Genomic DNA, 12,317 nt, shown 5'->3' with positions numbered 1-12,317 from the left:
TGGTCCTTGGAGCGAAGAATTAATGATTTTATTTTGCCAGCACATGGAGCTGTGCTCATAATTCTGTCATCCCAGATGTTTGCTCAGTGGAAACCATTATTTGGAGTAATTGCTGACCAGAAACCAATGTTGGCAGCCAAAATCTTCCTTTTTTAGGTCAGTGGCTTCCAAATTGGCTCCTCCAGTTGTCAGCCCAGCATTTATTCGCATCTTGGCCAGCTCCGTGAACTTCTGCCTTGCCTAACAGGGAAAATTTTACATGAGTAATAGAATAACAGAGTTGTAAGGAACCTTGGAGGTCTTCTGAATCTAGTCCAACCTCATCCTCAAGCAGGAGGCCCTGGATCATTTCAGACTGTTAGATTTACAAATGAAAGCTTTACTGCAGCTGTGTTACAGGCCATTTTCTTTTCTTCTGTTGCCGTCTTCTTTCTGTTTGCTGTATCTTGCGCTTTTGACTGGGCCCATAACCTGTTAGAAATTCTGTATATAGCCCTCCAGAACAAACAGTGCACCGTACACATGTGCTTTCCTTCTCACAGTTGAGCAGAAAAGCACATGTGGACAGTGCGCTGTTGTTTTCGTAGGGCTAAATACAGAATTTCTAACACAGACAAATGGCTGTCCGGTATCTTCTTAAAAACCACCAGTGATGGCGCACCCCCAACTTCTAGAGACAAGTCATGCCACTGATAAATTGTTCTCCCTGTCAAGAAATTATAACTCCCGTTGGGTGTCCAAAATCATCTTCACTGGATCTGTCATGGTTGGGCAGAGTCTTCCTCAACCTGTCACTTTCTGGACGTGCTTGGAGTGCAACGTCCAAGGTTGGGTTTTTTTGTCTGTTGCTTGTGAATCCTCTTATTGAAGTTTTGCCTTCTGTCCTTCTAGGGGCGACCAGGAAGAATGTTCTCATCAGTGAAGCCATATGAAAACCAGCGGTACTCAACTTTGAAGAAGGACTGTCAGAGGAGGAAAATCTTGTTTGAAGATCCGCTCTTTCCAGCCAACGATGGCTCGCTCTTCTACCAGTCTCGGATTCAGGGGATCCAATGGAAGCGACCCAAAGTAAGTGTCAGAGTATTTGCAGCATGACTACTATTGCGAGACAACCCAGGAGCAAAACACAGCACCCAGAGGCTTTGTCATTTAACAGTGGTTTATCTACAAGACAGCTATATACATACATGTACATGGTAGGCAAATACTTGGCAATCAATCAATCTTCTTTACTCTGCACAGAGAACCACAATGGAGACAGAACACAAGGAGAGAGAGATACATCCTCTCATGGCCTCATTTATATATGCAGCTTCTTAAAGCGGTAAAACCCTGTGGGACCCATCCTCAGTCTTAAAGCGGCAATAACCTTGCTGATTCATCCTCATTCCATCAGTCGTACAGCAGCCTTACAACTGCTGGTCAGCTCTTAAATCTCAATACCTTAAGAGTAAGGCCAAATGGGAAGATGGGTCCTGGAATTTGTTGGGGTTCTTCATATCAGAGAAGAACTTGAAACTTCTACCATGCTTGATGGGATAGTGCCACTGAGACATTTGAACATATCTTCTCTTTCTTTCTTTCTTTCTTTCTTTCTTTCTTTCTTTCTTTCTTTCTTTCTTTCTTTCTTTCTTTCTTTCTTTCTTTTTTCCTCTCTTCTTGTTTCTGATTACCTAATTGAAGGGGCTTGAGCATAATCAATAGAAGAAAATATTTGTAGCTCAGAGTTGAACTGTGGGGTCCTTGGTATTCTCTGAGCTTGGTTGTTTTCTTGCAGACATTTCATTACCAAACTAGGTAACATCATCAGTGCTAGGAGGGAAGGGGTTTGAGGAGAGGAGGAGAACTGTGAGGTCCTTAGTGCTCTCTAAACGTGGCTGTTTTCTCTGCAGACATTTCATTACCCAATAAGGCAACATTAATTCTAGAAGGGAGTTGGGTTGAAGGAGGAAGAGGAGCACAGTGGGGTGGTTTTCTTGCAGACTTTCATCACCTGACCAGGTAACACCATAAGTGATAGAAGGGAAAGGAGGAGGACGAGGAGGAGGAGGAGGACTGTGGGGTCCATGGTGCTCATGTTTTGGTTGTTTTCCTGCAGACGTTTCATGACCCAGCTAGGTAACAGCATCAATGCTGATGTATGTGTGGCTTGCTCCCTGTTTGTACCTCGCCAACTTGTCCTGTTGGCAGGAGCGTGGTTTTCTTCTTGGTTGCTTTCTGCTTGATTGTTTGTCTGGCGTTAATCCCAGCTTGTCTGGGCGTTGGTTGCTGGAGAAGGACACGCTCCGTTCTTTCGGTTCCCTTCTTAGCTTTTTCATGGCCTGTTTGAAAGGTCACAAATAGTGACCCCCACCCCTCCCAGGACACCACAACTATTGTACAAAAACATGCCAAGCGCCCAAATTTTGATCAACTGACCCTGGGGAATGCCACTTCAGTTGTAAGTTGCAAGGACCAGTTGTCGGTAACACTTTCAGTCTCACAGTAACTTTGAACAGTCGCTAAACGAGGGGTTGTAAGTCAAGAACTACTGAAATTCTCTCCCTTCCTTTCTCTCCTCCCTCCATTCTTTTCTCTCTTTCCTTCCTTCCTTCCTTCCTTCCTTCCCTGTTCTCCTTCCTTCCCCCCATCCTTCCTTCTTTCTTTCCTTCCTTCTTTTATTTTTTATTTTATTTATTTATTTTATTTGTCAATCGCTTACAAGATAATAGGTATATGTATAAACATGAGTAAGAATACAGGAAATAGGTACGAATAAATGGGGACAATAGGACAGGGACGGTAGGCACGATGGTGCACTTATGCACCCCCCTTTACAGACCTCTTAGGAATGGGGTGAGGTCAATCGTGGATAGTTTGAGGTTAGAGGAGTGAGGGGGTTAGAGGATGTAACAACAGAGTCAGGCAGTACATTCCAGGCATTGACCACTCTGTTGCTGAAGTCGTACTTTCTGCAGTTGAGTTTGGAGCAGTTTACATTGAGTTTGTATCTGTTGTGTGCTCTTGTATTGTTGCGGTTGAAGCTGAAGTAGTCATTGACTGGTAGGACATTGTAGCAGATAATTTTGTGTACTACGCTTAAGTCCAACCGTAGGCGGCGTAGTTCAACATTGTCCAAGCCCAAAATCTCAAGCCTGGTGGCGTAGGGTATTCTGCAACGAGCAGAGGAGCGGAGAACTCTTCTCGTGAAATACTTCTGGACTCGCTCGATTGTATTAATGTCCGATATGCAGTGCGGATTCCAGACTGAAGAGCTGTATTTGAGTATTGGTCTAGCAAAGGTTTTGTATGCCCTAGTTTGCAAATCAGTATTACGGGAGGAGAAGCTTCGTAAGATTAGATTTACAACTCTTAATGTGTTCTGACCCAAACCTTGTTCCAAGGAAACAAACACCAAACAGAGATCAAAGCAAAACCTTTTAATGCTTCTCTGCAAATTCCGTTCATTCACGGTTAAAAGGCTATTAAAACTAATTGTCTCTCATAAGAACGAGCCTTGCCAAAGTTGTCCAAGGCTGCCAAAAGCACTCGATTAGGTTGCCAAGAAATATTCCAAACAAAAAGTCTCCAAACACAAACCAAGGTAGTCTGAACTTCCACAAGGCTTGAAATGCAAGAACTTCTTTGCTTCCTGCAAAGAACTCCAGTTTCTCAGCTGGCTTTTATCCCTTAAGGGAGGGGCCATTTTCTTGCAGCCTTACTCCCGAGTCACCCATGCTGCTGCAGCTGCTCTTTCCTTCGAGCAGCCCTGCGTGCATGCACCCTGGGCACAGGCTCCTCGGGGGCCTCTTCCTCACTGCTGCCAGCCTCCACAATCTCCGAAGGCAGCACTCCACTCCCTGATGGTCTTGGCCCCATCCCTGCATCGCACGCAGGCCCCTTATCTGAGTCCTTGCTCTCCGAGACCTCAGCCATTCGCACTTGCTGCCAGCGAACCCCAACATAAATGCCTTTGGGCAATGCTGTTGCAGTGAGCACTGGTGCTTAGGTCGTTAGATATGAGAACTCCAAGGTCCTTGACAGAGTGAGGATCGTCCACGAGGTCCTATCTGCCTAGCTTGTATTTGGTGTGTTGGGGTTTTATTTTACACCAATGTGTAGGACAGAATTGTCACCGCAGTTGTGAAGTTAGTAACACGGATTGTAAGGGAATTGACTCTGCTTGTTAGAAGGTCACAAAATGGGATCACAAGACACACACACACACACACACACACACATCCCAGGACACTGCAACCGTCATAAATACGAGTCAGTTGCCAAGCGTCTGAATTTTGATCATGTTGGACCCTGAGGATGCTGCAGCGGTTGTAAGGGTGATAAACGTTTTGTAAGTCCCTTCTTCAGCAGGGTTTCCTACCTGAGCTGGGGAGGTTGGACTAGAAGACCTCCAAGGTCCCTTGCAGTATTATTTATTTATTTATTTTATTTGTCAAGCGATTATTAGATAACAGGTATAAGTATAAACACGGTTATGAATATATGAAATGAATACATATAAGAAAGGGAAAAAAAGAAACAATAGGACAGGGACGGTAGGCATGTTGGTGCGCTTATGCACGCCCCTACAGACCTCTTAGGAGAGGTCAATAGTAGACAGTCTAAGGTTAAAATTTTGGGGGTTTGGAGAAGAAACCACAGAATCAGGTAGAGTATTCCAGACATTGACCACTCTGTTGCTGAAGTCGTATTTCCTGCAATCAAGTTTGGTGCGATTAACCTTGAGTTTGTATTTATTGTGTGCTCTTGTGTTGTTATGATTGAAGCTGAAGTATTCATTGACAGTTAGGACATTGCAGTATATAATTTGATGTACTATACTTAGATAGAACCAAAGGTGGCGTAGTTCTAGGTTGTCTAACTCTAGAATTTCAAGTCTGGTGACATAAGGTATTCTGCAACAAGTAGAGGAGTGGAGAACTCTTCTTGTGAAATATTTCTGGACTTTCTCAATTGTATTAATATCAGATACGTAATGTGGCTTCCAGACTGATGAGCTGTATTCAAGTGTTGGTCTAGCAAAAGTTTTGTATGTTCTAGTTAGTAGAGTGATATTACCAGAGAAAAAGCTACGTAGGATTAGGTTAACAACTCTTAGTGCCTTTTTGGCTATATAGTTACAGTGGGCTCTAGCACTTAGATCATTAGAGATGAATACTCCAAGGTCCTTGACAGAGTTTGGATCATCAACAAGATCTTGACTATTCAGCTTGTATTTTATTTTCTGATATTTTTTTTTGCCAATATGTAAGACAGACCATTTATTTGTTGAGATTTGAAGTTGCCATTTGTTTGACCATTCTGATACATAGCCAAGATCTTTTTGAAGGGTAGCAGTATTGTCTGTGGTATTGAACAGCTTTACATCATCAGCGAAGAGGACGCAGTTGCTCTTGATATGATCACAGAGGTCATTTATGTAGAGTATGAAGAGAGTTGGTCCTAGAACACTGCCTTGTGGGGGACACCACTGTTTTTTTTTTTTTTTAAACAAGTTTTATTAATTTTTAAAACACACAAATTATCATTATTCATTACATGTTTAAACCTTTTTTCATTGTAAATTTAACAAGTCAGATAAATTATGATTCTGTTTTAAACCATTTCCATATAACATACAAAAACCTCTTATTCAATTTCTCTTTACTTCTCTTTACTCTTATTCAATATCATTATTATTATTTCATCTATTTCTTTCTGGCTTGGTTACCATTATTCTCATTCTATATTTCTACAAGTTTTTACTAATTCTCCCCCAAAAACATATACACACAACACACAAAACATAAAAAAATCTTTTGGAAAGTAACTTGGACCCAGGTATCTCTCTCTTCATGGACTTCAATTATATTCATGCTCATCTTACATATCACTACTTATTTTATTTACCATTCTAAGCCTTCTATATTAACTTCTCCACATATTTCACCCTTCTTAATTCTATCTTAATTAATCATCTTAGTTTGAATCATTATATTTGTATCTTTTGTCCATTTTTTATCATCCCTTTGTCTCATTCCTTATAAGAAAGAAAAAAATAAGTTTCTCCTGAAATCATTAATCAGAGTATGATGCCTTTCTATCTCCCCCTAAGTTAATCAAATTAATCTTTAAAATAATATCCAATACCCAATCCGATTTTGCTTGGTACATTCTATCTAACTAGTACATCCAAAATAATTAAGTACATAATTAGACAATAAATCCAAATATTAAAAAAAAATACTATAATAAAAATTTTATAATAACATCAATACCATAATCTTATTAAACTCTTTAATTAAAACAGTATTCTAAACCTCCCTATTATTATATTTTAAAACCAATCATTTTTAAACATTTTAACATTTTAATCTCTTATCAACTCTTAAACCATTACAATACTACCATCTCATCTTATGTACCTTGCAAAATCTTTTTAAAAAAATTATACTTTATCCATTATCCATAAAAATTCCTTTTTTCATTTAATTTCAAAACATTGTAGCTTTTCTCCACCTTTTCCTTTCTTTCTTCTCCCAACAAACCTTTCTACCCCCTTCTTCTAGCCTCTGCCTTACTGGCTTCCCTTCTCTGTCGTGTTCCTTTTCCCTTTTGTTTACTATCATCATATTGGTTTTGCACCTTATTTTTCCCTTTCTTAAATGTTTTTTTAGATCTTAAGTCCTTTAGTTTTCTTCTTTTCTCTCTTCCTTCTTTCTTGATCAAATTCTAGATTCATTAAAAATGGCTCCTTCCTTTCTTTCTTGTTCCTCTGCTGTCTTCATCTGTTGTAATGTTTGTTGATAGTTAGTAAGCGCCATTTCTAAAAAAAGGAAAGCTTCTTCCACACCATCTTTACCATTTTTTTTGCTTGTTCATATTCTTTTCTTAGTTCCTCAACAGAAAGAGCCATTATAAATCTTTTCTTTTCTTTTCCCCTTCTTTCTTCTTACAACAACCAGAATATTCAAAAGAAAATAAAAAGAATAAAGCAGTCCCAAAGTTATCAGTCAGTCCAAACCAAGGCAGAGTTCTCACTTTCTCCTTCTGGGGTAATATCAATCAAAGAGAAAGAAAGTCCAAATCTGTTTAAAATCTTATTGCAATATATTCTAGTCTTCAAATCCTTAAGGCATCTCCTCCAACAAAGTCTTAGCATACAAATATTTTCTTTTTAATCCTCTCTCTTCCCACTCATCGCTTAAAACCAATTTTCACCTAAAAATAGGTTTCTTAATATCCAGTTATTTATTCCGTAGGAAAAAGAGGGAAAGCTATCCTTTCAGCACCATCAAACAGCCGCTTTTTTTCCTCTTCTGGCAGGTACTATTCAGAAAGTCATACTTTTCAGGAATTTTATTAAATATGTCTTAGAGTCCTAGGAGCCAAGAAAACTTTCTCCTCTCAAGCACTTTCTCCACTTCCTCCTGCACATTCTTACCCGGCTGCCAGCTTCTTTGTGGCGGCCATTACGGATCGCCGCTGCACCGTCCTGGGAAAAGGGAGTTCTGCCGGCCGGGAGGTCTGCAGCACCCCCACACCCTTCTCCCGGATCCCCCTACCTTCAGCTGCCCCTGCAGGGCAGCCTAGCCTCCGCACCCGTCTGGGTCGGAGCCCCAAAGCGGCTAGCGCGCAGGGATCACGCAGCCGCAAATCCTGCCGCCGCGAAGCCGACAAACCGGAAGTTCCTGGGGGACACCACTGTTGACATGCTGCTGTAACTTTGGTCACTAAAGGGATGGTTGTAAGTCAAGGATTACCTGTCATGGAAGGACCATTCCCAGACGCAGGTTGCTTCTCAAAATTCATGGGAGAAATAGGTCTCCTTTTAACCATGGACCCTGCGGGTGTGATCTCCTTGGGAGCCTCCCAGGCTTTTCATGCACAGCCTGAATGACTGCATTTCTGTATCCGGAAAAAAAATGATGCAATGGTCCATCTGCAAAGAGAAATGTCGTTTCTCTCAGCTGCGCTCTCCAGACAAACATCTTTTGAATTTCAGAGAGGACAATGCAGCCCTTGTCTGGTTTTCTGTTGGAGAACGTGGGGGGAGAGAAGGTTCCCCCCACCCTGTGAACAGACCAAGTTTGGTGTCAGTTTTAATTTAAGGAGTTTATGCATCATTGGTACAGAGACAGGCTTTCTCCTGCTTGTTGATTGTTCCTGTTATTATCACGTTTTTACTGGTTTTATATTCTTGTTCCTAAGATGCTGTAAGCCATCCAGAGTCGCTCGATAGTGAGACGGATGGCATATGCATTTAATTAATATATATATTAGTATTTCCTATATTATCATTATTATTGTTATTAACACGCTCTGATGCTAAGGAGTTCTATTCCCCCTCCCCACCTGAAAAGAAATCTCTTCCAAATGCAAAACACAAGCGGAGGAGAGGAATTTCAGATTCAGCTTCAGTTTCAGAGCACCAAGCAGCTTTTAGTACAGACCAGTTGAGCTAAGCCACGCCCAGGCTCCACGCTGTCTCCTTGCTCACACAGCAAATCGATGGAGGCTGGTAGGCAGAGGCAGAATTTTTTCCCCCTTATTTTCCTCCCTAAAAACTAAGCTCGATCACATAATTTCATAGCAAAGCACGGGGATCGAGCAAGTAAATAAATAAAAATGTAATATTTCCCCCCGCCCCCTCCGTCCTTCCAATCAGATGCTTTCTTGAGAATCCAGAAAACCACTTCCCTCTAACAGATCTAACAGATAATCAGAGTTGGAAGGGACCTTGTAGGTCATCTAGTCCAACCCCCTGCCCAAGCAGGAGACCCTACACTATTTCTGACAGATGGGAATCCAATCTCTTCTCGAAAGCCTCCAGGGATGAAGCTCCCACAACCTCTGAAGGCAACTTCTGTTCCATGGGTTGATTGTTCTGTCAGAAAGTTCCTCCTTATTTCCAGGTTGAATCTCTCCTTGTTCAGTTTCCATCCATGATTCCTTGTCTGGCCTTCAGGGCCTTTAAATTACCTTGTAAAATGATTGTCAAGACCCTTTCCCAACCCTCATCCTTAAGTAGAATGATTATTGGTTGGGGAAAGGGTCTTGGCAAACATTTTACAAGGTAATTTTGCACCTCCTTAGGTGTCCAAAAGGAATACAGGAACTCCCCTACTTATAACAACTCATTTAGTGAACATTCAAAGTTACAACGGCACTGAAAAAAGTGACTTAGGACCGTTTTCCATACTTACAACTGTTTCGGCACCCCATATGGTCACGTGAGTCAAAATTCTCGGCAACTGGGTCATACTTACGATGGTTGCCGTGTTCCCGGGGTCATGTGTGATCCGCTTTTGCGACCGCCTGACAAGCAAAGACAATGGGGAAGCTGGATCCACTTAACGACTGTGCTACTCCCTTAACAACGGCAGTGGTTCAACTTAACGAATGTGGCAGGGAAGGTGCGTCAAATGGGACACAACTGACTTCACCAAGGTCACACTTAACCACAGACATTTTGGGCTCCCTTGTGGTCGTAAGTCAAGGACTGCCCATAGAAGTGGGGGAAATGAAATGGAAAGAAATTCAGAAGGAAGGCCGTATAGAGAGATTTTGGGTTTTTTTGTGTTGCTTCTCCTGGCTCACATATCGAATTCCACAACCGCAGTCAAGCTCTAAGTCATTGGCTGTGTTTATGAGGCTCATGAATGGTGATGGATGCCAACAGGGAAGCTGGCTTGGCAGACAAATAGATGCGGAGTGACTTGCCACCGTTACTCCAGAGGCCGCTCAACAGATGCTCTCCAGATGCTGCTCTGGACCAAACCTTTTTATATATTAAATATAAATATGGAATGTCTTGAGGCGTGAGGCAAGGTTTCATTTCCCAGCCTGGCTTGGTAGGAAATTCTGGAAAATAAAAACATTTGCATGCAGATAGAGAGAAAAGGGGAGGGAGGGAGGGAGGGGAAGAAGGAAAAGGGGAGGAAGGAAAGGGAAGAGGAAAGGAAAGGAAGAGTTCAGCAGAGAGGGGAAGGGTAGGGAAGGAAAGAGGGAGGGAGGAAAGGAAAGAAGGAAAGGAAAGGAAAGGAAAGGAAAGAAAGAAGGAAAGGAAAAGATAGGAAAAGGGAAGAGAAAGAGAAAGGAAAGGAAAAGGAAAGAGAAAGGAAGGGAAAGGGAAAAGAAAGGAAAAGGGAAGAAAGGGGAAGGGAAAGAAAGGAAAGGAAAGGAAAGAAGGAAAAAGGAAAGGAAAGGAAAGGAAAGGAAAGGAAAGGAAAGGAAAAGAAAAGATAGGAAAAGGGAAGAGAAAGAGAAAGGAAAGGAAAAGGAAAGAGAAAGGAAGGGAAAGGGAAAAGAAAGGAAAAGGGAAGAAAGGGGAAGGGAAAGAAAGGAAAGGAAAGGAAAGAAGGAAAGGAAAGGAAAGGAAAGGAAGAGTTCAGAAGAGAGGGGAGGGAAGGAAAGAGGGAGGGAGGAAAGGAAAGAGGGAGGGAGGAACGGAAAGGAGTTCAGAAGAGAGGGAAGGGGAGGGAAGGAAAGAGGGAGGGAGGGAGGAAAGGGAGGGAGGAAAGGAAAGGAAAGGAAAGGAAGAGTTCAGAAGAGAGGAAAGGGAAGGAAAGGAAAGAGAGAGGAAGGAAAGGAAAGAGGGAAGGAGGAAAGGAAAGAGGGAGGGAGGGAGGAAAGGGAGGGAGGAAAGGAAAGGAAAGGAAAGGAAGAGTTCAGAAGAGAGGAAAGGGAAGGAAAGGAAAGAGGGAGGAAGGAAAGGAAAGAGGGAAGGAGGAAAGGAAAGAGGGAGGGAGGGAGGAAAGGAAAGGAAAGGAAAGGAAGAGTTCAGAAGAGAGGAAAGGAAGGAAAGGAAAGAGAGAGGAAGGAAAGGAAAGAGGGAAGGAGGAAAGGAAAGAGGGAGGGAGGAAAGGAAAGGAGTTCAGAAGATAGGGAAGGGGAGGGAAGGAAAGAGGGAGGGAGGAAAGGAAAGGAAGAATTCAGAAGAGAGGGAAGGGGAGGGAAGTGGGAGGGAGGAAAGGAAAGAGGGGGAGGAAATGAAAGGAGAAAGGAAGAGTTCGGAAGGGGAAGGGAAGGAAAGAGGGAGGGAAGGAAAGAGGGAGGGAGGGAAGGAAAGAGGGAGGAAAGGAAAGGAAAGGAAAGGAAGAGTTCAGAAGAGAGGGAAGGGAAGGGGAGGAAGGGAAGAGGGAGGGAGGAAAGGAAAGAATCATTAAAGAAGGGAGGGAGGGAAGAGGGAGAAAAGGAAGGAAGGAATGGGAAAGAAGAACAGGAAGGAAGGAACGGATGGGAAGAGGGAAATAAAGACAGGAAGAAAGAAAGGGGGAAGAAGGGGGGGAAGAAAGAAGGAGTGGATGGACAGAAGGACAAGAAGAAAGGAAGGAAAAGGAAGAGAGGGAAGGAGGGAGAGGAGGAACCTACGCTTATTGTACTTGTCAGACAGAAAAGTTGAATAAAACTTCCAGAATAGGGCGGGAAAAATGCACGGTGAAGTCAAAGAGAAGGCGATGGAAGAGCAGCAAGGAATTAGCACCAGATCAGCAAAACTCAAACCATCTCTGGCTTTGAGACACTCCGGTCTTGCTCCAAACAGTCCTGAAAACTGCTTTTAAAAACAAAACAAAACTCTAAATGAGTCTCCGTAGCAAATGCCAGGAAGATTTTGACACATGGAAAACAGCCAGTTAGTTGCAGGGAGCAGCTTGAAGCTTGGAAGAAGAAGCCCAAACAAGGAAATTCAGGGCTGAGTGAAAAAAAAATAGCCCAGCCACAGCAACTGTTGACAACTTGTCCAAAAAAAATAAATGTTTGGCCCTTGTTCCTTTTTTTTTCTCTCTCTCTCTAAGAAGGGAACGACAATGCATAAAACTGCTTTTAAACCACCTTGGATCCTGATTGCTTCTTTCAGGCACCCATCTGGGCAGCTTTCTTCTCAGAATTGGCAAAATGGCTTTCCATTTGCCAGGATGTCCTTTTCCAACTTGGGTGGAAACTAATCCAGGAGAGAAGCAACCTTAGAACTGAGGAGAAAGTTCCTGCATGGGAGAACAATTAACCAGTGGAACAGCTTGCCACTGGAAGTTGTGAATGCCCCAACGCTGGAAGTTTTAAAAGAAGAGATTGGGCAACCCTTTGTCTTGAAAATGGTATAGGGCGGTGGTGGCTAACCTTTGTGGGCTCTCGTGCCCAAAATGGTGCTCGTTCGCGTGCCAGCACCCAGAAGGCAACGCACCCCACCTTCCCTGCGCATGTGCATGCAACATCCCAGCTGCGCCCTCTTACTTGCACTGCACATGCGTGCGCTTCCCGGCTGATTTTTTTTGGCCCGTTTGAGGCCTTTTTCGGCCTCCCTGAGGCTCAGGGAAGCCTCTGCAGCCTCGGGGGCT

At 42.9% G+C, this 12,317-nt stretch overlaps 1 protein-coding gene across 1 annotated transcript in view; it reads left to right on the top strand.

The window, feature by feature from the left end:
• The window catches only part of CAPN5 (calpain 5), a 93,791-nt gene that overhangs the window by 22,638 nt on the left and 58,836 nt on the right, over positions 1-12,317 (top strand). Inside the window, exon 2 of the mRNA XM_087965951.1 lies at positions 892-1,068. Within this exon, the coding sequence (XP_087822077.1) occupies positions 907-1,068 (162 nt within the window). The 5' untranslated portion in view covers positions 892-906. The remainder of the gene's footprint in view (positions 1-891; positions 1,069-12,317) is intronic.

Source organism: Notechis scutatus, chromosome 5, assembly GCF_049901735.1.
Source record: "Notechis scutatus isolate UNSWTSFEM ecotype Mainland chromosome 5, rNotScu1.2, whole genome shotgun sequence".
In the NCBI taxonomy this organism is placed as follows: Eukaryota; Metazoa; Chordata; class Lepidosauria; order Squamata; family Elapidae; genus Notechis; species Notechis scutatus.
Note: the sequence above shows the minus strand (reverse complement) of the source record. Positions and strands in the feature narration are given on the sequence as shown.